The sequence below is a fragment of the Protopterus annectens genome, chromosome 3.part1 (assembly GCF_019279795.1).
Source record: "Protopterus annectens isolate FY-2018-M chromosome 3.part1, PAN1.0, whole genome shotgun sequence".
NCBI classification, from domain to species: domain Eukaryota; kingdom Metazoa; phylum Chordata; order Ceratodontiformes; family Protopteridae; genus Protopterus; species Protopterus annectens.
This window is the reverse complement of record NC_056732.1, coordinates 391,752,077-391,779,093: the sequence shown is the minus strand read 5'-3', so window position 1 is coordinate 391,779,093 and position 27,017 is coordinate 391,752,077. Positions and strand designations below refer to the sequence as shown.

At 43.5% G+C, this 27,017-nt stretch overlaps 1 protein-coding gene across 1 annotated transcript in view; it reads right to left on the bottom strand.

Moving 5' to 3' along the window:
• The window catches only part of GARS1 (glycyl-tRNA synthetase 1), a 508,631-nt gene that overhangs the window by 104,490 nt on the left and 377,124 nt on the right, over positions 1-27,017 (bottom strand). The window contains exon 13 of the mRNA XM_044066863.1: positions 9,963-10,048. Within this exon, the coding sequence (XP_043922798.1) occupies positions 9,963-10,048 (86 nt within the window). The remainder of the gene's footprint in view (positions 1-9,962; positions 10,049-27,017) is intronic.

The window sequence follows — 27,017 nt, the reverse complement described above, 5'->3', positions numbered from 1 at the left end:
ATTCATGTTCTTCGGACTGTCAGCATTTGGGTTGATTCCCAAAGCTAAGGAAGGGAGGAGGAAGTTAGGGAGCATTAGGTCCAGTTAATAAGCCCTGCAAGACTGCAGTGGCAAAACCAGCCCTGGATTTAGAGAAAATAGGCATGTGGTAATGCTTGGTGAAGGTATGTAAAGAGCTCCAGGTATCAACTTCTAGGCTGTCCCCGGTAGGGACTCCTCTAAGAAAGGCTGCAGAGGTAGATGCAGCCCGGGTGGAATGTGATCTTGTAGGTTTTCCATGGTGTTTGTAGCTGAAACGAATGCAATGGGCTATTGCTTTGAAATGGCCTTCCCCTCTGCCCCTGCAGCAAAGCCAACTAAGAAGCTGTTCAGATTTTCTGAGAAGCTTAGTCCTGTCCAAATAAAACCTAAGTTGTCTATGCACATCCAGAGAGTGCAGTATTCGTTCCCCTTTGTTTTGTGGATTAGGGAAAAAAGTAGGCAAATGATGGACTGATTTAGGACCACACTAGACACCACCTTGGGCATAAAGGAAGGATTGGTCCTGAGGGAAACCCTGTCTGCATGGAAGATAATGAAGGGTTCCACTGCCATGAGGGCCTGTTAATTCAGACACTCTTCTTGCTGAAGTAATGGCTAGAAGGAAGGCTGTTTTCCAAGAAAGGAATTTCATCTCTGCTGTTGTAGCTGGCTCAAAAGGGGGGGGGGGGGTGAGCTTTTCCAATACAAAGTTAAGGTCCCAGGCTGGAGTGGGGGATCTCCTGGGGGGTCTAAGGAATTGTTTTAGCAGGGGATGAGAGAAGAGGGGTGGCTCAGTATTATAATGTGCTGAAATGGCAGAGGCACGAATTTTAATTGACGAGACGGATAGGCCCTTGTGGAGCATTTCTGTTAAATACTGAAGAATATGAGGTAAGCTGGGTGCCGTTGTGCCCATCCCCCGAGTCTGGCTCCAGGAACAGTATCTTTTCCACTTTTCAGCATAGGATTTTCTAGTACTAGACCTCCTTGCCTTCAGAATGACATCTAGCACCTGCTGAGGGATGCTATTGGAGAGCTCACGGAATTAGCTAGGCTGCAAGGTTCAGGGTTTGAAGCCGAGGGTGCAGAATCAGGCCCGCCTGCTGGGACAGCAAGGAAGGGGTCTGAGGCAGGTGCCATGGTTCCAGCAGTGTCATACTGTGCAAGAGGGGGTACCAGTGCTGGCATGGCCAGTCTGGTGCAATCAGTATTGTCCTTGGCTTGTCCTGTTTGATCTTTAGGAGAACCTTCGAGAGGAGAGGCAGAGGGGGGAAAAGCATAATCAGAGAGGCTTTCCCAGGTAAAGGACAGGGCATCCACTTTCCAAGCTTGACTGTGGGGAATCCTTGTGCAGAATTTTTCCAATTGGTAGTTCTGAGGGGAGGCAAACAGGTCTACCTCTGGAGTCCCCCATTTGTTCATCAAGAGGTTGAATATTTTTGGTTCTAGTTTCCATTCGTGTGGGTCCATGAGAATTCTGCTCAAGTCATCTGCCAGTGAATTTAGCTTGCCTAGCAGTAATTGAGCTTGTAGGTGCACTTGGTAGCTCAAGGCTGTGTTCCACAGAGCCATGGCTAGTCTGCAGAGAGGGTACGAGTGGGTTCCTCCCTGCTTGTTTATGTGCCACATAACTGTGGTGTTGTCTGACTTTACCAACAGTTGTCCTGGAAGAATGCGGTCTTTGATGGCTGTCAGGGAATTCTGTACAGCTAACATTTCTTTTTGATTGATATGCAGGTGCATCTGTCTCGGGTTCCATTTACCCTGAATGCACTGCCCTGCTAAATGAGCCCCCCATGCATAGTCTAATGAGTCTGTTAGGGTTTGGGCGGCAGGGGGTAGAGTGAAAGGGAGCCCCTTGTTGTGGTAGCAGGCCTCTGCCCACCAAAGGAACTCATTCTTTATACAAGAAATGATAGGAATCCTTGATTCCAGGTCCTAAGAATGTTGACACCACAGGCTTTTTAGATACCACTGTAGTTTCCTCATATGCAGTCTTGCATACGGAATTAGTAGAATGCAACAGGCCATGAACCCCAGGGCTTGCAGAATTTTCCTTGCAGATAGCTGGGGTTTTGTGGCCAATAGTTTGAAGTATGTTGTCAAATAAACTCTCCAGAGTGAGGAAAGCCATCTGGGAAGTTGTGTTCAAGCTTGCTCCCAGGAATACAATCTATTGGCAGGGTACTAGATGAGATTTCTTTTCATTTATGGTGTACCTCAGTGAGGTTAGAAGTTTCTTTATGAATGCCAGATGTTGTAACAGCAAGTCCTGGTTTTCTGCCTGAATCAGACAATCGTCCAAGTATGGGTATATCTGAATATCTCTCTGCCTGCAAAATGCAATGGCTGGAGCTAGACACTTTATGAATACCCTTGGCGCAGTAGATAACCAAAGGGAAGTGCAGAGAACTGATAAGTGCATGAAGCCTGCCCTGAAGCGTAGGTATTTCCTGCAAGATTCCCTTATTGGAATGTGCAGGTAAGTCTAAGGTTGCCAGCCAGGCATCTTTGCCTAGCATAGGAAGAAGCTGTTGAAGTGTTGCCATTTTGAATTTTGGGATTACCAGAAAGGTGTTTAGAATTGAGAGGTCCAGGATAGGACACCAGGAGCTGTCTTTTCTGGGTACCAGGAAAATTCTTGAATAAAAACACCTTGTCTCATTTGTTCTGTTGGGACAGGTTGAATAGCCCTGATAATCAGAAGAGAAAACCTGCTGTTGGGCCTCTGCCCACTGATTTGGGGGTAGGTATGGCCAACCGCTTGGGGTTGGTAGTGTGTGAAAGTGAAATCTGTATCCTTGGGAAACTATGTTCAAAACCCATTTGTCCTGGGTAATGAGTTCCCAGTTTTTTGCATGCAGGCGAGCTTCCCTCCTAAGTGAGCAGGCAGTTGAGCAGGGCTTGGAAGGGTTAAGGTTAAGTCATTGTGTCATTTTTCCGTAGGGGATGGCTTACTACTCCCCGCTTTGGAAGTGGGAGCCCCCGACTGCTTAGGCCTGTGCGCAGCCTGAAACTGTAACCTAGGTGGTCTGCTGTTCCTGGGTTTGGACTGAGAAGGCCTGGAAGAGACTGGAAAGGACCAATTCTTTGAAGGCCAATGCCTCCTAAATCTGGGAGGCTGTACTTGTAGGAAATCTTTAACAGTTTGCATAGATTTAGCTTTTTCCTCCATCCTTTTGAGGACTTCTTCTACTTTGTTGCCAAAAAGGCGATCTTAGTTTAAGGGAGCATCCAGCTCCTTAAGCCAAGCATGCCTTCTAAGTACAGACCCAGTGACAGCAGCTCTGCATGATGCTTCTAAAGCATCAAAACCACACTGCAAAGTACGCTTACCAACTTGTTCTGCAGAATGCATTAAATCCTGTAATTCTTTTTGTTCAGCATAGTCAGGAATCAACATCATCTTCTGTTTAAGTAGTCGCATAATATGCTGCTAATACTTTAACATATGAAACTGTCAATTTAAAGCCCTAATGGCCAAAGTAGCATAAGTGTATACCTTCTTACCCAATCTGTCCAAGGTTCTAGAATCTCTATCAGAAGGGGTAGGATTATGGGCAGCAGTAGCCTTAATGCCTTTTGGTCCTTGGGAAATGGTTTCTGGATCCGCAGTAGGATTCTTGAAGAGGAACTTGTGAGAGTTGGGTACTCTGTAATACCGGTCAGGTTTTCTGGGAGCTGGAGGTAAAGTGTCTGGGGAAAGGCTAGATTCCAAGAAAGCATCATCTACAATGTCCAGAACAGGAGGGATAGCTAAAGGCCTGTGTTGTGGAAGAAGTAAGAATTCCCTAAGCCTCTTTTTGGAGTCATAGTAATGCTAGCTTTCCCAGCGGAAATGCTCCCTAAGAGTGTGCAAGGTTTCACCAAAAGAAAAATCTTCTGGAGGGGAAGCAGAGGGGATGGAATCCTCTGCATCAGAATCCTCATAGGTAGATAAGGGCAAATCCTGGTAATCAGAAGGAACAGAAATTTTAGATTCCTGATCAGAAGAACCAGAAGAAGAATCAGTTCTAGGTTTCTTAGAGGGGGAAGGCTGGCTTTCCATAATTAAGGTAATAAGGTCTTCAGCCATTCTAAGCATTTGTTTTTTAGGCATATGGGCCTGAGCCTGCGGTTTGGACGTCGGTTTTCTAGGCGTGGTGCGAGAGACAATGGCATCAGTTTAAAAATGCAAGTCTGTAGGCCTGAATACATCCTCAGAAGCCAGTGCCTGCACAGTGGCTCCAGACCTATCCAAGGCAGAGACATCCGCAGGTTCCATAGTCGAAGAAGCATCTCGCGGCATACCAAACTCGAATGGGTCTCAGTAGAGGCCTGCAAATCTGAAGTAGTGGGTATCAGGGGCTGCAAAAGCACCTCACTGAGTACCGGTGGACTGGCAACTAGCTTAACAGAAGCGTCGTCGGCAGTTTTGGACCTATGCAGTCTGTCTCTGTCTTTATCCTTACATTTTTTCAGAAGATCGGTAGTCGGATGGCTTAACGAAGCCATTTCGGAGTACTGATACAGAGTACCAAAATAATTTGCTGCAAAGATAGCTCGACGAATAGTTTGGGGGTTGAACAAGGCACAAAATCGACAGCGAGGGACGTCATGGTCTGGGCCTAAGCAGGGAATGCAGTACGAATGAAAATCTTTATGAGGTATTTGCTTTCCACAAGTAAGACAATTGTTAACTTTTGCTTACATCGGTTGGAGCAAGAAAAAAGATCCCCAACTGGGTACTTATCTTTTTCTTTTGAAGACTTTGGTTCTGAAACTCAGGAGTCGGCCGACCGGCACTTGCAAACTCCTTCTGCTTCAGGTACCGCACAGCAAGAAAGACTGATGTAATGGCATCGGCTGCATGTTTTATACCCCTGACGTCATGGAAGAAGAGACAGCATCCGATGCAGGAATCCGAAGAATCTGGTATTCTGGCCGGCCGAGGGCTACCTGCAGGCAGATATAACTCAAATGTGATGACTGCAACAGTGAAACACGAAGAATATCTATTTACAGCTGAATGGTCACTGACTAGTTAGGAAGTTCTTGACATATTTTAGGTAATTGACTATCTGGATCATTCTGCCCTTTTCTTCTAATTGCTTAAATATCTCCCAAGGAAGCAGCCCAAAACAAAATATTTCTCCCAGTGATGTATTTAAAAGTCCCCCTTTGGTGTTTTCAGGCAAGAGATGCATCCTAAGCCATGCATGCTGATGACCATGTTTGAGGCTGCTGCCCCAAGCACAGGCATTGAGGTCTCACAGCCACAATCAAATGCTTGTTTATTAATTTATCCAAGAGCTGCTTATGAAAGTTTCAAATGGTGCTGTTTAAGGCAGCATCTGAAACTTCCTCATACCTGCCACTGGCAGGATTTATAGGGAATAGTATGCTTCACTGACTGGACTGCCATTGACTCTCAGAATGTCGATCGCAATCCAACAAACCTCAAATTAGTGATCATGAGAAGACCTAGACTTGCCTCTCCCTGGAGGACCCATGTTAAAGCTTTTCTATGTTACAGTTTGCTGGACTGTGATCAATATTCTATGAGGCACCAAAATCCAAATTGTTTATTGTTTCGCTATATGCAGCCAAGAAGTAATTAGGGGCTGCTCAGTTTCCTGTTACATGCCTACAGTCTAATGCTTTGTATGTCATTTGATCGTTCAGCTTATTACAGTCTACTACTGTGTTTACACGCTGGTACACTGCTGCAGCATCCTCTTAAATGGTGCCAAAAACCTGAGTTTTGTAGACCTAAAAATGCTTCTTTTCTGTGATGGTCATCTTTTCCAGAAATGTCTTCAAGGCATTCTTTGTAGGATATTGCACTCCGAGTTGCTTCATGATAACACTATGATGCTGAACTGCCATTCTTATGGTGGAAATGAGTATCTGAGAATTTATACCAATACTAGTGTTTACTGGCATTTCTCTCAGGTTGCAGGTTTTTAGATACCATTCCAATGTAGCAGGATGGGGGTGCTTCAATTAATCTATTTAGACTTGGATATCTGGTCTTCCTACCTTTACTTAATTTAGGAAATTTGGGGTTACATCATTCAAATTCAGAACATTAGCCCAGAGGTTGTTTTTACCGCTGACAGGTAAGTGGAGGCTGGGGTGTTTGTGTTACAGCCTATTGCTGCCACACTGCTTTTGTTGATGAATTTTTACACTCTTACTTGCTCTTTCTGATATTTCATGGTACTCTTCTCAAAACTTTACACTGTAACGTCATACTTTGTAATATTTGTTTTCTTTTCTTATATTAAGCTTCATTTGACTGTATGCTAATGTTAAGAATATAACCACTATAATAAAACAGTATTTCAGAACTCAAGTTGAAGCTGAAGGATAGCCATGTGCTTGGGTTCCTCCGTCCCTAGTATATCAAGGTAGCATTTGTACAAGACAAACAGTTGTATTCCCAATTTAAAGTGTTCCTGCATCAAATGAAGGGTTCCCAAAAGAAATGTCCTCAGCAAGGGGCAGCCGAAAGACAGACTCACTGTTCTCAACATCAGAACAGAGCAGCAAGTGGATGTGAAAGACATCAGGCATGTCTTTTCTGTTACTTCACAGGTGGAAGAGCATCTTAGAGAGGTTCTCCCACCTTTTAAATGGAAGGGCAGCACTCAAAATAGAAAGCTCACAAACTGAAGGTAATGTCATTCTCAGCCGGACATCCAGATAGTCAACAATTTATTTATAGCTGATGCTTGAAGGGGAAGAGGCAGCCAGTGTCAGAAATTACACTATAGGCATTAAACCTACCTGATACAGTTGAGAGGCTCTGTACCCTCATTCAAAAAGATGACAAGTCTATTCCCAAAGACTAAAAGGTACATGCTCAAAGAAAGTGAGAATGTCTGAAGGAGCAATCGGGCTTCATGTTCTGCAGGTAGCTTAGTGGTCGACTGTAGATGCCTCTCTGGCTACAACAAAGCATTAAAATTTTGACAGGCCTACAGACATACCTATAACATGCTCTCATCTAACAAACATCATCAGTCAGTGATATGACAATACATTATGCATCTGAATGTTATTAATAGTGTATTTTTTTTAAATGAGAGCCAACAATCCAAATCCTTTCACAGAAAAGTGATTTTTCTGTCATTTTTATATGTTACAGCAAAAGATGCATTACTTTTTCCTGACAGGCCTGTATCGGAGATTCAGAAGCCTGTTTTTCCTTACAGCTGTTAGCTAAGACCATCTATCCAGGGGTATATATTAAAAGACCAAAGAGGTGTTTCATCGAACACCTCTTGGCTGACACAAAGAGCGAACGCACTAAAGCGCGAATGCTCAAAACAGCGACCCCCCCTAACTAAATATACCAACTCCAAGATCGCACTACAGTGAGGAAAGGGACAAACACACAGAGATGGCCAAGCGGTTTCTTTTCCAGGGATCTAAACCTCTTCTGCAACATCAATAGAATGCTGCTATGGAACAAACTCCCCATCTACATAAAACAAAGTTCATCCCATTCCATTTTAAACAGCAAATTAGATCTATGAATGGGAAACAGAAATTTACACCAGGACTGCCCCTATGCTACTGATGGATGGGTGCAGCTCCTAAATGCGTTATTCCAAGCATGGCTACCCTCAAATTATCTATGGTATGATCCCAGTTATTTCCATTAGGGGTGATATATAATCAACCATGGGATTGGTAAGGTAAATCTCTAACTAAATGGAATAGGCTATTTTGAACACAAAAAAAGGAAACTGGCTAGGCTTAAAAGAGCCCACAAGGGCAGCTAGCCTAGTATTTACACATGGATGTAAGAGTGGCAAAGCAAATGGGAACAAAAACGATATTAAACTGTCAAACACAAAGGGAGATATTGACCTTCAGTGCCCCTGACTGTAGGATGAAAAATATGATCTAGATTCAAAGAAGTGGATGACCGATTCCAGACCACCATAAAATATAGACAGACGAAACAGGCTGTAGAACAAAAAAGAGGCAAGGAAGGATTAATGAAGACTGCTGCTGGAAAACAAAATGACAGCGCAAGTAAATGGGATGGGATTTAATGATACGGGAATTTGAAAAGGACTGGGAAGAGACAAAGGGGTGATATGACCAGGACAGTAATGTAATGTCAAGAAAACTGCAGCATCTGTAGCAGCGTTAAAACATCTCTGTCTAATAAAGGACCAACAGATGAGAATCTTAAATAGGAAGTATATTGTGCCAGTCCGCGGTGGTGGTGCTGCGGTAGCGTTGTCGCCTCACAGCAAGACGCTGCCGGTTTGATTCACAGCTAAAGCGTCTTCTGCATGGAGACATGCGCGAATGGGCGTACCTTCGTTGAGGTTGTGCGCCAGTGCTGGTAACTCGGTACGTAAAAATCAACTACCAATCATTAGTGGACTGGAGTTCCGCTGTGGCGACCCCTAACCGGGAAAAGCCGAAAGACACAAACAATTGTGCCAGTTATACTGAAGAATAAAGGAAGGACAAGAAATGCTGGTAAGAGGAAGAGATGGGAAAGAAGCATGTTTTGGGAATACAGCTGGGCTAGGAAGGTTTACTATATTACATACATGGATTGGGAGAAGACTTTAAAGAAAATGGGCAAAAGGACATGACAAATACGCCTGTTCAAAGAGGGGAAAACACAAGGAATTGGAAGAAGAATGAAGAACTTCTTGATGACTACAAATTAGCAGTCAGAAATTGAGGAGGCAATGAAGGCAGGGGAAAACCTTACAATTCCCAAGAAAAGGGACATAAGAATAGCAATGTCCAACAAACCGGTGAAATGGTGGGAAAGGGTTAGGAACTACTACAGGATAGGAGGAAAAGGGATTATAAAAGTGTAGCTTCAAAACTCAGGCCACAGGCTAGGGTCAAGTGCACAACATATAAGATATTTGGGAATCCGCTGGGACTGGATGTATAGCAAGCGGTACAATGCCAGCAGGAAGAGTTGTAAATATTAATAATGTGATACTTATTTTCACTCACAGACAAGGATAATTTGGCTGGGCAAAGTGCTTCTCCACAAAGGCCTAGGGAAAAGACACTCTCAAGATTCATAATATTGTATACATTATGATCATGACAATGCTCTCAAAGTGGTGCACCACATTTGTTGCTCAAAAACTCAACTGTAAATGCAAACACATTATACCTTTGTGTAAACAGCAAAGGGAAAAACACAAACATTAATACACTAGCTGAAGAACGGCAGCTGCAAAGGAGACAAGTTCTGTAATGCAGCAGGAAATAACTAGCTTTACAAAGAAACCCAGGGTAGCCAAAATACAGAGGAAGTAGTAGTCCTCATTTTACAACATATGAATAACAATGATGTCTGCCACAGAAGCTTTTTGAACAAAAGATAAAAGTACAATGTTTTGTGTTATGGCTTCCTATCTTATTGAGCCATAACTCTCTGCATCCATAATCCATTGAATTTAATTTTTAAACATAATTTTTCTGCTAGAAAAACAAATTCTATAATGGGTACTGTGTGTGTGTGTGGGGGGGGGGGATACATGAACCTCATGTCACACAATAGAGGGGAAGATTAGATGTGTAACATTTAAAAACTCATCAATGTGATGAGATAGGGATACAATGGGCTGTGGCTTGAAACATTAAGTTTTGCCAAGTTAATTGCCAATAACACAGATGCACTACGTCAGGTCAAAATGCAGATGTATTATTTATCATCAAAATGGCTTTTAGCAGCTCCCGGTGGGTGCTGCCTACATGAATTTCTTCACAAGTTACCACACAGAATAAGCCTAGCTCCGGCAGTGCCAACAGAAATCATTAACAACTTTTGTGATGAACATTAATCAAGGTGTGTGTTGCCTGTTGGTAACAATGGTTTTCAACTCAAAGAGAAACACAGAATATGATTTACTAATGCTTTTAAATAAACAAGTGAAACCAACAAACAAAAATAGCTTTACCATGCAATGTCTTCTGGAACCTCTTCACACTGACCATATCCTGCGTTAGTGTAAATGTTTTTCCTTCTGTTTCTATTGTAAATTCACTGTAAAAAAGCATTTAAAATGTCTGTTGTTAAGTGTTCAAGGTCTCTTAAGGATAAAGAAACATTTAACAGTAAAAGTTCAGTTTTCCCAAAACCAGATAAAGCTAAATAGCTGCTGATACTCTAAAACAGTCATACAAGAAAAAACACATCCTTCACCACAAAGGAAAGCCACCCCCACAAAAAAAAGATGTTGCACACAAGAAATAGAAGCAAAAAATCCAAGTCAGAGCACTGCTGTACTCTGTGATATGGATAATGGTCCAATTCAAATTATGCGGGCAATAAAAATATTGGCATAGCCAGGTCACTGCAGCACAATCATCTTCAATTGTGTATCAAAGATTTTCCAATGTACAGATGTCTATAACCAGCAATTCAACAAGAAACTTCAGTAACTCTGGCAAACAACGAGCGCATTATTTTATATTGTGAAGAAATTAGACACAGTCTGTGTTAGTATGTCTGGCTGATGTTTTGTAGATAATTTCAGATTAACCAGTGTATTATATGCCAGCATGACCAGCTATGATATTGTAAATAAGTTCTTATATGTTGATTAAAACATCCTGTACAAACAGAACATTAAAGAGTTGAACAGTGTTCTGTTACATGTCCAACTGCACCTATTTGTGAAGGTGATTCTAACTGCAGGCTGTTTCAGAGTCAGCTGATCTGCAGATGATGTCATCATATAGTTTCCATTTTCTCTGCGTTTACCTTCAGAGTTTGAAATACAGTAAGAAACTTTAATAAACAGCTATCTGTTGATTTTCAAACAGTGAAATGAAAATATGAACTGGAACAGTTGACACAGTTAACCTATTCTATAAGAGAGCCTGCTAAAGACAGCTGAAGTCAGTAACAGTAGTCACAGTTGTCGAGTTCATAGCTGTAGGTGAGTTGAGTTCAGTTCACACTATCTATAATCATAAATGTGCTCAAAAATAGGATTAGGGAATATGTATATGACATTTAGCACCAAATAAAAACAAATGCATTGGCTAGACATGTTATGAGTTCTGCCAATATCCATAACTTTAAATTAATGATTATAGATAGAACTAGGATAGATGACAGAATGGGAGTCATTAGGAACAGGAGTGAGGTGGGCAAGACCAAATGGATAGTAAGGTTAAGAGTAGATTTAGAAAAAGGGCTTAATGACAAGGTCCCTTTAAAACCTTTGCTTAAAGCCAGAGCATTGAGGAGATTTTTTTATGTTTCTTATATACATACACACACACACACACACACACACACACACATATATATACATACTAAATATTTTTAATATATATGGATTTGCATATTTTACAATCGTTTAGGTATTTTTATAGTCTGATTGTTAACTGAAGTGATGAGTCATACTATTTAAATGCAACATTGTAGTGGCTGGATGAATGAGTTGAGAGCACTGTGAAAGCACATACGTACGTGTATTGGTTCTTTTAATAAAGTTCATTAATCTGGACATATGCCATTTGCTTTATCTCGTCTCATCTTGCTTTCTCGGAATATTAGTGGTTTTGGACGAGGTATTCATCTGGATTTTCTGGCCCCTTTTTGTGCTAGTTTTATTGATATATTTCAGAGGGTATGTAGAAAGTATGATGTTGATCATGAGCTCTGGATTTGGTTCCTAAACCACTTACTCCATGGCAAAGCTGTTCAGGCCATGTCAAAAGTGTCTGATGTAGACTGGTTGAATTATGATAAAGTAAAAAAAACTGTCTTCTTGATTGTTTTAAACTAACACCTGAAATTTATAGAAAATGTTTTTGTGAACACAGGGAGGGTGGCCTAATGGTTAAGGTGTTTGCCTTACAAACACAAGTTGCAGGGTTTGAGTCTCACAAGAGATTACTGGCTAGGTTTACAATTGCTCGCAAGGGCAGTTAGCCTAGTACTAACCTATGAACTTTCTATGAACATAGTCGCAAGGCAGATGAAAGTATACATGATTATACTGCTGATTTAAGTACTTACTTTCATAGATGGGTGAGTGGGTGACAGGTCACCACTTTTGAGAGACTGGCAGACTTTTTGGTGAAGAACGAGGCCTCAGTACTTTGCCTGACATGAGGATCTGAATCTGGTTAGCAGACTGAGAATGTAACTCTGCAGAGGAGGTGGAAGAAAAGGGGACCTCTACTTAGCAAGCAGAGTACCAATACATAAGAAAGGGATACCCAATGCTGCACATGGACATAAGGGAACCCATGGGGGCAGTGTAAATCACTCCAACACAGTACACTGGTACAGGGGAAACTACTAGTCCAAGCACACAGTTAGGGTTTAGATGTTTCAAATGTAACCAGAGGGGGGTACACAGCAGCCAAATGTCCATCGAGGCAAGGTGAGGGAGCCAGCAAGTGGGGATGACAAACTGCCAGTGGTAAGTTGTTTGGAAACAACAGGGATGCCAAATGATCATCAAAATGTATATCCTATCTTAGTGGATGGTAAACAGGTCACTGCCAAGAGTAAGACAGCTTCGGATATAACCGTTGTGAGCCCTGCATTGGTTAGAGAAGACCAGTACTTGCTTGGACAGTCAAATCTGGCCAGAGCTTTGGGAGGGACTCCATTCCAAATACCTTTGGCCAGGGTTCATCTTGACTGGGAGGGTGGAAGAGGAAGCAAGCAGGTAGGTGTGTTGGGAGGATATTCCAGCAGATGTCCTTATAGGAAATTACTATGATGATGCAGTACCTTGTGTGCATGCAGTGTAGGTCTGGTAGCCTGGGGGAGACCCAGACAGATCTCATTCCTGAAGCTGGGACTGGAGTGGTGGCTGTTTCAAAGAAGCAGCTATCCTGTAGTAGTAATCTGAAAGTGAGACACTGCTGGTAGGTACATAATGTTCCCTTGGACACAGTGACTGCAAAGACAGAGGTGAGTGATAGTACCCAGATTTGTCAGTGAGGTACAGCTGTCGGAAGTTACTAGGCTTCCTGTGGAAGGGGAGCTGGGGAGAGTCACAAAAGTAGAGTTGAGACCGGCTCAACTTACGAACCCTACATTAGAAAGCTTGAGGGAGGTGGCTAAGAAGGCACCTGAGGCACAAGGAAGAGGGGAGTCTGTATACTAGAACACAGGCTTGTTGCATAGACAGTAGATTCCTGAAGGTGGGCTAGAAGGTGAGGTAATACAGCAGTTGGTAGTGCCTACAGCTTACCCTCTGCCACTTTTAGCCATAGCATATGACATCCCATTTTCAGGCCATATGGGTATAAAATGTACTAAGAGACATATTATGCAGAATGTTTATTGGCCTGGGGATGCAAAGGATGTGGTAGGATATAGTAGGACTTGTGAACAGTCCCAAAAAGTTGGCAAAGCAGGGGACAAGGTTAAGGCTCCATTAATGCCTTTGCCTGTTGCTGAAGAGCAGTATCAGAAGGTAGCCATGGATAGTGTGGGACCCCTGAGGACTCCAAGTTCTACAGGGAAGAAATATATCCTGGTGGTAGTGGATTATGCTACCAGATACCCTGAGGTGGCAGCTCAGTCATCTATTGAGACAAAGTCGCAAATGCTTTGCTGGAAATTTCAGTAGTGTAGGTTTTCGATGGGGATACTGACTGATCAACGTGCCAACTTCATGTCAGACCTGCTGATTTGTTTGTGGAAGTGTTGTGGGGTGAAACATCTGAAGACCACCCCCTATCATCCCCAGACTAATGGTCTTCTGGAGAGCTTAAACTCTACATTAAAAGACTATGCTACAGGCATTCGCAAATCAATTAGAAAGGGCCGAATTAACCATTAAACCCAGTATCCAGCAGGAATACTCCAAATTGATCAAGTGATGCCATCACAGAAACATGGTGCGTGAACAAAGTCCCTGAACCTGCAATGTCTGAACAAACACTACCACCTCCGTTTGTTGATGCTAATAATGTCAGAGCACTTGATTCACTGGATCTCTTGTTGCTAGGGAAAGAAGCACTAACCATATCACAGCCAAAACTGAGACGACAGTTACCAGAAACATCAGAAGAAAATTAATCGACCCATTACAAGGAGATAAACCAGGAGCTGCCAAACAAATGGGCAATTAATCTTTCTAATTACACTCTGCATAACAGTGAATTATCTGTTTTGTCTAAAAGGACTCTCGTATGTTTCTGCTGCACAATCTGACATCACACAGACACTAACTGAATTAAGATACTTCGCCAGGAATCTAAATTTAAAAGTTTTATTTGGTAATCATGCTGCTTCAAATTGCAATGAACCTAAGAGAAGCAGTACTTTCGCTCCTCCACAAATCTACTAATCTTAGCTTTTGAAAAAGCTGTTGAGAAAGAAAAAGATCAAGTGCTAACCCAAAACTTTATGAACACATCCAACTTTTATAATCTGTCACCAGAGCACAAACCGGCCTTGGAAATGCTTAAGAACAATGACAATACAGTTATAAAAGGGGTAGACAAAGGTGGAGGAGTAATAGTGATGGATAAAAATGCATATATTGACTACATGAACAACCTGCTGAACACAAATGATTATATGTCACAATTACTAAGAGAGACATACAGGACATTTTAGTACAAATCATGAACTTTTATCCATGTGTACATTTGAGACAATAATGCAAGAATTACAGCAGTATTTGACTACTACATCCCCCAAAATTCCAACAATTTACGGGCTACCTAAGGTTCATGTCATTCACAAATCCACCACTAAGACCTATAGTTTCTGCAAGAGGGTGGGTGACCAAACCTCTATTGAAATACCTGGATGGTATACTTAAACAGCATTTACATGAGACCAACATAATTATTAAAGACACAACGGATTTGTTAAGCCAACTAGCAGAATGGTTGAGAGACAAGAACTTAACTGAATGCTATTTTGTTACAATGGACATTAACTCATTGTTTACAGTAATACTGAATCAAATAGGCATGCAATATATTAGTGAATATCTCAACAAAATTTTCAGTTACTCTCTAAGCAAGATTACTACTACATGTGATCTACTTCAGTTAGTACTAAATAATAATGCCTTTTTGTTTCCAAAACAAATTTAGAAACAGAACACTGGTGTTGCCATGGGCACATCAGTGGCAAACACTTACGCTAACGTGGTAATGTATTGCTGGAAAAGGAAATATGTTCTAACATAGGGTCCATTTAAGAACAATGAGCACTTTGTGGATGACTTGTTCCTAATCACAGGAAGTTACTAGGCTATTGGCCCTGAGGCCCTTACAATCTTAGCCAAGAATTTAGTCCATGTTCCAACAAATCAGCACCCGATGCCTCTGTCCAGCAGGGACACAGGTGGAATCCCAGGGGTGTAGTTTCTGCTCCCCATATAGTTATCCAAGTTGCGCTTAAAAAGGGTTAATGAGGTACTCTATATGGGATGGCACTTTAATTGACTTTGGTTCTTTTTTGGAATATATATCCAAAACTAACGTCTAAAATTCAAAAGTGAGATATCGAAAAAAAATGAAACTAATTTTCTTGACATTAAACTCATTTTGAATACAGAAGGTACAAATGATACAACACTTTATAAGAAGGAAACTAAATATAACATGTTCTTACACCAAAAAAAACAATTGCCAAGACCCTGGAAGAAAACACCATAAAGCTTACGGACAGGACGACTTAGTCAAGCTTTGTAGTCATTGATTATAACAGTGTAGTCCACAGAAATTCACAGGATAAAACGCCAAGGAACAAAACTTTTCAGCTGTTTAAATAGTTTAATCCAAGCATTCACTTCACAGAAAAGACTTTTTACAGTGAGAGGAGGGGAGAGTGCAGAGTGCCATCTCACTGATTGAGATCCATCAGTGAGGTAGCTGGAGAACCATGCAACAGTATCAGAGGAGAAGTTGAAGCTATGCAGTTTGTGCAGCAGAAGAGTGTGAGACAGTATCAAAAGCTTTTGAGAGGTCCAAGAATAGGCAAGAAAAAAGTTATGTACTTACCATAACGTTCCATGTGAGTTGTTCATCTCGCCTTCATTCTTTACTGATGGGTTCGGAGCAGAGCCCTCGGCTCCAATATGGCCAATTGCAAAGCTCGAGGTCTTCAAATAGCTCAAGGCCAAGTCCCTATCCCATGATGCACCTGGAATTACCTTAGATCTTGTTTGCTGAGTATAACAATACCATATGTCATTCTTTTATCCCCAAGAGAAAGGTATAGAAGGATTGAGTAAAGTACAGTTTTGTACCTACCATAAATGTAAATGTTCGAGTGCTAATATAGGTGCAGTCATAACAGATGGGTTCTCCTGCCGTCAGATGGGTCCTCGGTCGGCCGAATTCCAAAGTCTAGGTCTGGCGTCGGTTGTCGTCGCTTCTTCCCTGACGTCAGTGCGACAGGGGTATAAAGGAACCAGCTGACGCCATTTTCTTCAGTTTTTCTTGCCCCAGATGTCAGGTGCCCCCAGAAGGAAGGCAATACATAAAGTTGTGTAATAATGCAGTGCAATATAATCAAAATACAGTAGTTGCAAGCAAATACATCATAAATGAATACCACAATCAGGTTGTATGAGGATGTGTTAGCCTATAGGCCTGTCCCAAGAGGGGAAGGAGGGAGGGAAACCTGGACTGCAGCTGTATTAGCACTCGAACATCTACATTTATGGTAGGTACAAAACTGTACTATGTTCATTGTGCATACAGCTGCAGTCATAACAGATGGGTAGAATCCCAAAGCTAAGAAAGGGGTGGTAGGCACTAGGTGGAACTAGAAGAAGCCAAAATGCCCTGCAAGACTGCAGTGGCAAAGCCTGCTCTAGATTTGGAGTATAATGGTAGGTTGTAGTGCTTGGAGAAGGTGTGCACAGAACTCCAAGTGGCTGCTTCCAAAATATCCCTGGTAGGAACTCCTCTGAGAAAGGCTGCAGAGGTGGCTGTGGCCCTGGTGGAATGAGTTCTAATGCCTGTAGGTACAGTTTTGCCATGAAAGGAATAGCAAAAGCGTATGCAGTGGGCTATCCATTTTGAGATTGTCTGTTTGGAAATTGGCTTTCCTTGAGCTCCTACCGCATAGGCCACAAAGAGCTGTTCTGATTTTCTGAAAGGCTTTGTTCTGTCCAGATAACGCAGTTGTCTGTGGATGTCCAAGGAATGTAGTAATCTCTCCCCTTTGTTTTGAGGATTAGGAATAAAAGGTAGGTAAATGTATGGCCTGATTTAAAGCTACCCTGGATACCACTTTAGGCATAAAGGACGGGTTGGTTCGTAAGGAAACACTGTCCTGATGGAAGATGATAAAAGGCTTGACAGCCATGAGAGCCTGTAGTTCTGAAACTCTATGAGCTGAAGTGATAGCCAGAAGGAAAGCTGTTTTCCAGGACAAATATTGCAAATCTGATGAGGCAGCTAGCTCAAAGGGAGGCAAGGTCAGTTTTTCCAGAATGAAATTAAGATCCCAAGCAGGTATTGGTGTTTCCTTGGGAGGTCTTAAATTCTTAGCCCCTCTGAGGAACTGTCTTAAGAGAGGGTGAGAGAATAAAGGTGGATCAGTGTTGTATTCTGCAGAAATGGCTGAGGCATGGATTTTGATGGAGGAGAAAGAAAGTTCACTGCTTAGCAGTTCAGCCAAATATTGTAGTATTTGAGGTAAATTCAGTTTTCCAGGATCCTGGCCCTTTTTCTCATTCCAGACACAAAAACGTTTCCATTTTGCGGAGTAAGCTTTTCTAGTTGATGGCCTTCTGGCCTCCAAAATGACATCCTGCACCTCCTAGGAGAGTAGGGCCTGTTGTGATGCTAAGGAATCTTCCATGTGGCTAGATTGAGTGTTTTTAGCTGGCTGTGAAGAGTTTTGAAGCTGTGCTGAGTCAGAAGAAGGGGCATTAGAGGCAGGGTCCATGGTGGGGAATGAGTCAGGCTCCTCAGGAGTGGGTACCAGTGTTGCCTTGGCCAGTCCGAAGCAATGAGAATCATCTTTGGTCTGTCTGCTCTGGTCTTCAATAGAACTTTGGGCAGCAGAGGAAGAGGTGGGAAGGCATAAACTGTCATTGATGTCCAACTGAAAGAGAGAGCGTCCACTCTCCAGGCCTTTGGATGGAAGATCCGAGCAGAATTTTGTCAATTGATGATTCTTGTGGGAGGCAAACAGATCTATGTCTGGCCTTCCCCATTCTTGGATTATTTCTGTAAAAATTCTTGGATGCAATTTCCATTCGTGTGGATCTGTCATATTCCTGCTTAGGTTGTCTGCCAGCGTGTTTTCCTTGCCTGGCAAGTACTGTGCTTGTAGTTCCATTTGCAAGTCCATGGACATGTTCCAAAGTGACATGGCCAGTCTGCATAGGGGGTAAGAATGTGTTCCTCCCTGTTTGTTTATGTACCACATAACTGTGGTGTTGTCCGTTCTTATCAATAGTTGACCTATTTGTAGAAGGTCCTTGAAAGCTATAATAGCATTTATTACTGCTAGCATTTCTTTTTGATTGATGTGCAGGTGCTTTTCTTTTTGGGACCATTTGCCCTGAATGCACCGATCTGTCATGTGCGCCCCCCCAGGCGTAGTCTGAGGCGTCTGTTGTGATGACTTGATTTGCTTGAGGCTTGCTGAATGGAAGACCTGTGTTTGTTTGGCATGCTTGAGCCCACCACAGAAATTCCTTTTGCAGGCATGGAATTAGTGGTATTATTGTTTTCAAACTGTGGCTGTGTTGAGACCATATGTTTTTCAGGTACCATTGTAGTTTCCTCATATGCAGCCTTGCACATGGGATTAGTAAGATGCAAGATGCCATGAATCCCAGAGCCTGCAGGATTTTCCTTGCAGTCAGCCTGGTATCATTTGCTAGTGTTCTGAAGTATTGAATTAGTTGCCCCCTGCTTGTCTGGCGTGAGGTAGGCCATCTGGGTGTTTGTGTCCAAACTGGCACCCAGGAAAATTATCTTCCGAGAGGGTATCAGCCTTGATTTCTTTTTGTTGACTGTTTATCCCAGAGAGTTCAATAACATTATTACATAAGCCAGATGTTTCAGGAGAATGTGCTTGCTGTCCGCTTGGATCAGGCAGTCGTCCAAATAGGGGTATATTTGTATCCCTTGAAGTCTGCAGTAGGCAATTACTGATGCCAGGCATTTCGTGAATACTCTGGGCGCAGTAGATAAACCAAAGGGCAATGCAGAGAATTGATAATGGGTTGAACCTGCAAGAAATCTGAGGTACCTTCTGCAATTTTGTCTGATTGGGGACATGCAGGTATGCCTCCTTGAGGTCCAATGTTACCAGCCAAGACTCCTTGCCCAGTATGGGAAGAAGTTGCTGTAGAGTGAGCATCTTGAATTTTGGTACGAGTAGAAATGTGTTTAGGATGGACAGATCCAAAATAGGTCTCCAATCTTTTCCCTTTCTTGGCACCAGAAATAGCCTGGAATAAAAACCTTGACCTTGTTCAAGCGTAGGTACCTCTTGAATAGCTTTCATGTTTATGAGCTCTGTAATTTGCCTTTGTGCCTCTGCCCTTTGATTGTGTGGCAGGTTTGGCATGCCTCTCATTTTTGGAAGGGTGTGAAAATGGAATTTGTAGCCTCTGTTTATAATGTCCAGGATCCATTTGTCCTTTGTGACAATATGCCAATTTTTTGAAAATAATGCCAGCTTTCCTCCTAAGGGGCTGCCATTTGAGACCTGGTTGGCATGCAAAGGGAAAGTCATTGGGTTTGCTTTCTGAAAGATTGTGAGTTGTCCTCACCACCTCTTTGTGTAGGAGCTTGCCATTGTCTGCCTCTAAACGATCCTTGGGATTGTCCTCTGCCCCTCGGCCTGTATCTGCCTCTTTGGGGTCTGTCTGTGGCAGGAAAGGACCAGTTTTGGAAGGTCAATTTCTACTAAAACGTGGGGGTTGAACCTGTAGAAATTCTTTCACAGTTTGCATTGATTTAGCCTTTTCCTCCATTTTCCTTAATACCTCCTCAGCATTAGCTCCAAATAGTACATCCTTTTGAAGAGGGGCGTTAGTAATTTAGCTTTGACATGATCAGGCAAGGCTTGTTCCTTGAGCCAGGCATGCCTACGTATGACTGATCCTGTAACAGCAGCTCTACATGAGGCCTCTAGAGCATCAAAACCACATTGTAAGGTATGCTTACCCACTTGTTCTGCACTATGCATCAAATCCTGCGGTTGTGACATTTTACTTTTCAATTGTGATAACAAAAACTGTTGGTATTTTAGCATATGAAACTGACAGTTTAAGGCCCTCATGGATAAGGTAGCCGAGGTATATACCTTTTTCCCCACCTTTCTAAGGATCTGGAATCTCTCTCGGAAGGCAATGGATTTTTAGCAATGGAGGCCTTAACTCCCTTGGGGCCCTGTGAGATGGTTTCTGGGTCAGCAGCATGGCTTTTGTATAGAAATTGGTGTGAGTCAGGAACCCTGTAGTACCTGTCAGGCTTAACTGGAGCTGGAGGTAGAGAGTTCGGGTTAAGGCAGGCCTCCGAGTAAACATCATCTAGGATGTCCAAGACAGGAGGTATAGCAAGAGGCCTGTGCTGAGGTAGCAATAGAAATTCCCTGAGCCTTTTCTTGGAATCTGTATAATCTTGGCCTTCCCAGTGGAAGTGTTCCCTTAAGGTATGCAAAGTTTCCCCAAATGAGTAATCCTCAGGGGGGGATACAGAAGGGATGGACTCCTCTGCATCAGAGTCTTCAAAAGGGGAGTAAGAATGTTCCTGATCATCAGAGTGCTCTGAAATAATGGAGCCCTGATCAGAGGAGGGGGAATCTTCCTCCACTCTGGGCCTTTGTCCGTGGGGCTAAGAACCTCTGATAAGAGTAATTAAATCCTCAGCCATTTTAAGCATCTGTTTCTTAGGCATGGGGCCTGGAGATGGGCCCTGTGTAGCTGGCCTCAGAGTGCATGGTTGCTTTAGACTTTGTGAAAGCCTTGATGGAGGAAGAAGAGGAAGGTCTGAAGACACCTTGAGTGGAGGTGGACCTGTCCACATTCTGAGTTTCAACGCCAAGAGTGGCTTTGGTATCTGTAGTCGGGGTGTGGGCCGAGGAGCCTGCGACCTCGGGCACAGGAGACACCGTCAAAGAAGTGTCGTCGGTAGTCAGGGGCTGCGTAGGCGCCTCGCTGAGAACCGGACTATGTGTAGTCGGCTTTGACGTGGTGTCGGTAGAGGCCACGGACCTCGTGTGTCGGTCCTTGTCTTTGCGTTTTTTAGACAAAACCGGAGTCGGAGTCACTTTGAGAAAGGCTTTTGGATAACTTGTGAGACATGATATTTAATCCTTCAAATCCAAGATGAAAATTAGAAATAGCAGCCATTTGAACCCGAACTGTTGCTGCTGCAGCTCCTTTGTTAAAAATCATAGTCAGGAACTCTAAGATGGAAGCCATAGGGGCTTGATAAGGACATTTTTTTTCCATTTGCTAAGATAAAGCTTTCTAGTAGAAGATTTATGAGAAGACAAAAGGATCTTTTTTGTCTCAGAGAGGTTATGGAACCTGGCTATGATGGGAACTGGAGCAGCCATGCTGTCAGCTTCAGGGACTGCAGAGAGGGATGAAGATCCCCCAACGGGTGCGTCAGAAGGTCCAGAACTGGGTCCAGAATCCAAGGATCCTCCAAAAGATGAAGTCGAAGGAAGGGGGACCAAATCTGACAATGCCAATGAGGGGCTATTAGAATGATGGTCCTTCCCAGGGTTTTTGCTTTCTGTAGAACCTTGGGTATCAACGGAATTGGTGGAAATGCATATAGGAGACCCAGAGGCCAATCGTGTACGAATGCGTCCCTTGGGGCTTCTCCCGGAGGGGGAATCAGGGCAAAAAAGCTTCTGCAATTGTGTTCAAGAGAGTGGCAAAAAGGTCACAGCAAGACTGGCCCCACCTGAGGAACATCCTGTTCGCTATTTCTTTCTTGAGGGGCCACTCGTGGGGCAACAAAATTGTCCTGCTCAGTTTGTCTGCTATCACGCTGGATTAATCCAGGGTGTGTGTTGCCAACAGAAAGCGCTGGGTAGAAACAGCCCACTGCCAAATGAGAGCCTCACGACAAAGGGGGTAAGATTTAGTTATACTCCTTGTTTGTTCAAATACCAGACCACCGACAATGTTCTCTGCCTGGATCGCAATCGTACCCAGAGGAAGAGAGTCCTGAAAGTACTGCAACGTCAAAAAAGTACTGCTCTCATCTCCAGGACACTGATATACAGATGTGTCTCTTGATCGGTCCATGTGCCTTGGGCAGTCTTTCCCTGAAAATGCCCCCCCCCTCCACCTATCAGGGAAGCGTCCGTGGTTACTGTGGCCGCTGGAGAGGGTAGCGCAAATGGGCATCCTATCGTGACATGAAGATAGGTCAACCACCACTGAAGGCAGTTTTCTGCAAGAATTTGTGATCATTATAGTGTGAGTCATGAGGAGTTTTTGGTAAGACCACTGAGTGAACAACAGCCATTGAAGTATCCACATGTGCATATGAGCTAGTGGTATGGCTAGAACTGCTGCTGCCATCATGCCTAAATTTCAGAACTGCTGATGCTGGTGCTCTGTCTTTTGATATCAGAATACTGACAAGCTGGCGAAGAACAACTCTTTCTTTTGGAAGCCTTACTGTGGTGGTGGTGGTGTCCAACTGCCCTGATAAAAATAATATGCTGCGATGGTGACAATTCAAATTTTTCTGAATTGACTGTAATGCCCAGATGATTGCAGAGTGGACTCCCTGGCCTGAATGAGTTGATGCCTGGTGGCAACGATAAGGAGCGAATCGTCTAGGTACGGAAACACCTGGAATCCTAGATGCCTCAGGTAAGCCGTGACCACTGCCATACATTTGGTGAACACTCTGGGGGCTGTAGTGAGACCAAAGGGCAGGGCTTGAAACTGATCATGATGAGCTCCCAGCCGGAAATGCAGGTGATCCCTGGATGGTCTGGACATTTCTATATGTGGTAGTACGCATCCTTGAGATTTATCGAGCACATCCAATTGTCTTTCCCTAAGAAGAAAAGTACAGACTGAAGCGTGACCATCCGAAACATCTCTTTCTTTACATATTGGTTCATTCTGCTGAGGTCCAATATGGCTCTCCAGTCCTCTGTCTTCTTTGGAACCAAAAAGAATCTTGAGTACGTTCCGGATCCTGTCTGGTCTGCTGGGACTGGTTGGATGACTTTTTCTTAGCAATGTTTGGACCTCTATTGTTGCCTGTTCCCTGTAACTGGGTGGAATGTCCGGGATTTTTCTTATGATTGGAGGGGGTGTGGCGAATGGAATGAAGTACCCTCTGAAAATGATACTTTGTACCCAGCTGTCTTTTATTTTGAGCCAGGTGTCTGGGTACAAAGACAAGCGACCCCACACTGCCTCCAGAGCAGGACAGTTGGGCCTCCTCTCAGGAGCACTGGTAGAGCTTCCCAGAGAAGTGATCTCTGTCGCCCTGGTGTTGTGGACCCCCTCTGCCGCAAGGGCAGTGTCTTCCATTATTACCCCCTCCTCTGTCCCTGGAGGGGGGGGTTCACCACATGTGTCCTGAAAGCATCCTTGGGCTTTTCGGAACCACATTTTTCCTCCCCTTTGACCTTTAGGGTAGGGTCGGGTAGGGGTGGAAAAACGGACTCCAATGGCAGACAGTCTTTCTGCCCTGTTCACACCTGGTTAAGGTTTCCCTCACTTTAGGCCCAAAAAGGGATGAGCCATCAAAGGGAGTGTTCACGAAGGATGACTTGAAGGGCTCCGCAAAGTAACACAAGCACATCCAGGAATGCCTCCTAAGAGCAACTCCTGTACGCGCTGCTCTACTCATTCCATCAGCTGCATACGAGATGAAGGCGCATGGATGAGTTGACAATACAATTGAGGGTAGCAAGCTGGGCAGCAACTTTGTCGGAAGCTCCTGCAACTACTGTACCCTGAAGAGCATCTCCTAACTCCTCAAGGAGATCTCTTTGCAACCTAGTAAACTGGGTTAAATAGTTCAGTGAACGGAGAGCAAAGGTCACTGAACTAAACATGCGCTTCCCATATCTATCCATAATCCTGGAATCTCTGCTAGGAGACTCCACGATTATGGATAGATATGGGAAGTGCATATCTATCCACAATACTGGAGTCTAGGAGGATGGATAGACGAGGAAGTCTCAGACATTTCTTTTTTGGTGGCTGCCGCCACCACCATGGTATCAACAGGAACACCTTTTGTAAGTTTTGTCGAGGGAGGCAGAAATGAATTTATTAGGCCTCCTAGGGACAGGTTCCATAGTATCTGGAGACTCCCATGCCCTTTGTGATACCAGCTGCATCAGCTCATCGAAGGGAGGAGACACCTGAGAGGCGGAGGACTGAGACCCGAAAGCCTTCAGGAGAACTGACTCATCCTGAATAGGGCTTTTGGACTGTCAAGTCACCCCTCTGCTTAAGGATCTCAAGTATCTCAGCGAATGAGATATCCTCAGAGGGGGACCGTGGGGACCCTTCTGACTCATCTAAGTCCTATCTGATGTTAGAGACTCCTGTGGGGAGTCTAGATGTTTCCTCTTACACAAGCTCTTCCTGGGAACCACATCAGTGGGAGCTTCTGGTGAAAGTCACGGAAGAGCAGGGGCCACCCAATGGGGCTTCCTGAGGCTTTGGGTCTCTACACTTGATCAGGGCGTGTGAGGCAGAAGCAGACACAGGCATTTTAGGGGTGGAGGAAGGCAGACCTGAGGTCAAGGATGTCCTAGGAGACATGACTCTCCTCATGGCATCGAAAGCACCTCCGCTCTGATGAGAGAGAGCAAACGGATCGGAAGAAACTGTTAACACCCCCGGCACCGGGACAGTGGGCTCTGTGCCCATGGTAGGAGTAGAGCTCATTTGAGCAGAGGCCCCCACAGGCAAAGTCGGAACTGAGAAGTCTGTGCGACTGTCCTCCCCGGACCGGACCACAGAGTGTCAGCTCCTAGAGTCCTCGATCGGCCTCGAGGAGGTCAGAGTGCATAGAGCCAAAGACAATGGAGCAGGCGTTGGCACCAAGGGTTCCACTAACATCAGGTCTGCCTCTTCCGGCTCCGAAGGACCAGCTTGGCTCGGAGGAGGAATAGTTAGAGTCAGCACAAGGGTCTTCGGCTACGCAGCCATTTGGGTTGAAGCAGATAACATTTTTGCTAAGGCCGGTGCCAACAACAGCTTCTGCACCACATGATCCACATCCAGATCCGACAGGCTGATGATCGAGAGGAGCGTACCGAAGGTGGTATTGACTGGAGAGGTGGACTCGTCACTTTGGACATCGGTTCCAAGACTGGGGACCAGCTCCGAAAGGTAAAGACTGTCGGCTCTGATGGCAGTGGAGCTGAAGTCGAAGACTTTTTCAATTTTTTTTTCAGAGTCCGACGTCCTGGAAGACTTTGAGGACTTGCTGGATACATCTTGGTCACTCAAGGCTTCCTGAATGAAGGCTTCAACAATCCTCTATCGATGAGTTTTCTCTTCCTTTCCTGCAGGACCCTTGAGGAGAAGGAATGACAGATAGAACAACTGTCTTGCAAATGCAGAGTCCCTAGACAGTAAACACAATTAACATGGCTGTCTGTAACAGACATCTTTTGGCCACACTTTGGACACTTTTTGAAACCAGGCTTAAGCTGTTTATCTTGGTCAGCCATAGTAATGTCACGACATTGTCACCACAAAAAACTATAACAGCAATTATGCACACAAGCCTTAATAAAAGCAGACTAAATCTCACACACAAAACACACACAAAAAAACCCACACAAAACACACACAAAAAACACAAAAAACCCCACACAAAACACACAAAAAAAACCCACACAAAACACACAAAAAAACACACACAAAAAAAAAACACACACAAAAAAAACCACACAAAAACACACACAAAACACAAACACACACAAAAACACACACACACACAAACACACAAAACACACACAAACACACAAAACACACACAAAAACACACACACAAAACACACACACAAAAACACACACAAAAACACACACAAACACACACAAAAACACACACAAAAACACACACACAAAACACACACTAATACTAGTATAAATGTGAAATCACACAATAAGAAATTCCAAGCAGACTATGCAAAAAAAGGAGATGGCTGCTAAGACAACGACCTTATCTAAATTATCTAAGGTTTACTACAAACTACAACTTTAACAGTAATGAAGTACTAAGCCTTGTCTATAAAAAATTCAGAAGGCAAGACAGAACACACAGCAAATGACTATAAGTATCTAAGAAAAAGTAGAAATAGTGACAAAAGGTCACTAAATAACACACTATAGTTGAGAAAGAACTATTAAACGAGGCCAACTAGCAATTTGTTAAAGCACACTAAATGGGACGGGAAAAACACACTGAAAAGCTATAAGAGCTTTATCAACTAACCTAAACTATCCTGAACTAACTAGCAGAAACATTTTTAATAAGAAATTTTAATAAGTAATGAAAACAGCTTAACTGGCCCAAGCTAAATCAGAACCTCTGATCTGTTGCAGCGGCAAACTAGATCTGAGGTAATACCAGGTGCATCGTGGGATAGGGACTTGGCCACGAGCTATTTGAAGACCAAGCTTTGCAATTGTCCATATCGGAGCTGAGGGATTGGCCCCGAACCCATCAATAAAGAATGAACGGTGAGATTGAACAACTTCACATACAAGTTTATGGTCATCAATGGCTATAGAGACAGTGTTGAGGAAGGATAATAGAGCTGTAGTGGTGCTACATTTGGGTCTGATGCCATACTGAGTGGGTGTAAGCAGATTTTCCTGTATTAGATACTGCATAACTTGTCTATCAATACATTTTTCTAGTACTTTAGAGAGAGGACAGGATAGCAATAGGTCTAAAGTTGGAGATATCATAGGAGTTACCTCCTTTGTGTATAGGTAGAGTGTAGCATTGTTTCCAGATGGAAGGGACTTGAGATTCAGAGATAGAGCATTAATTAGGATAGATACTGGGAGAGCAAGAGAG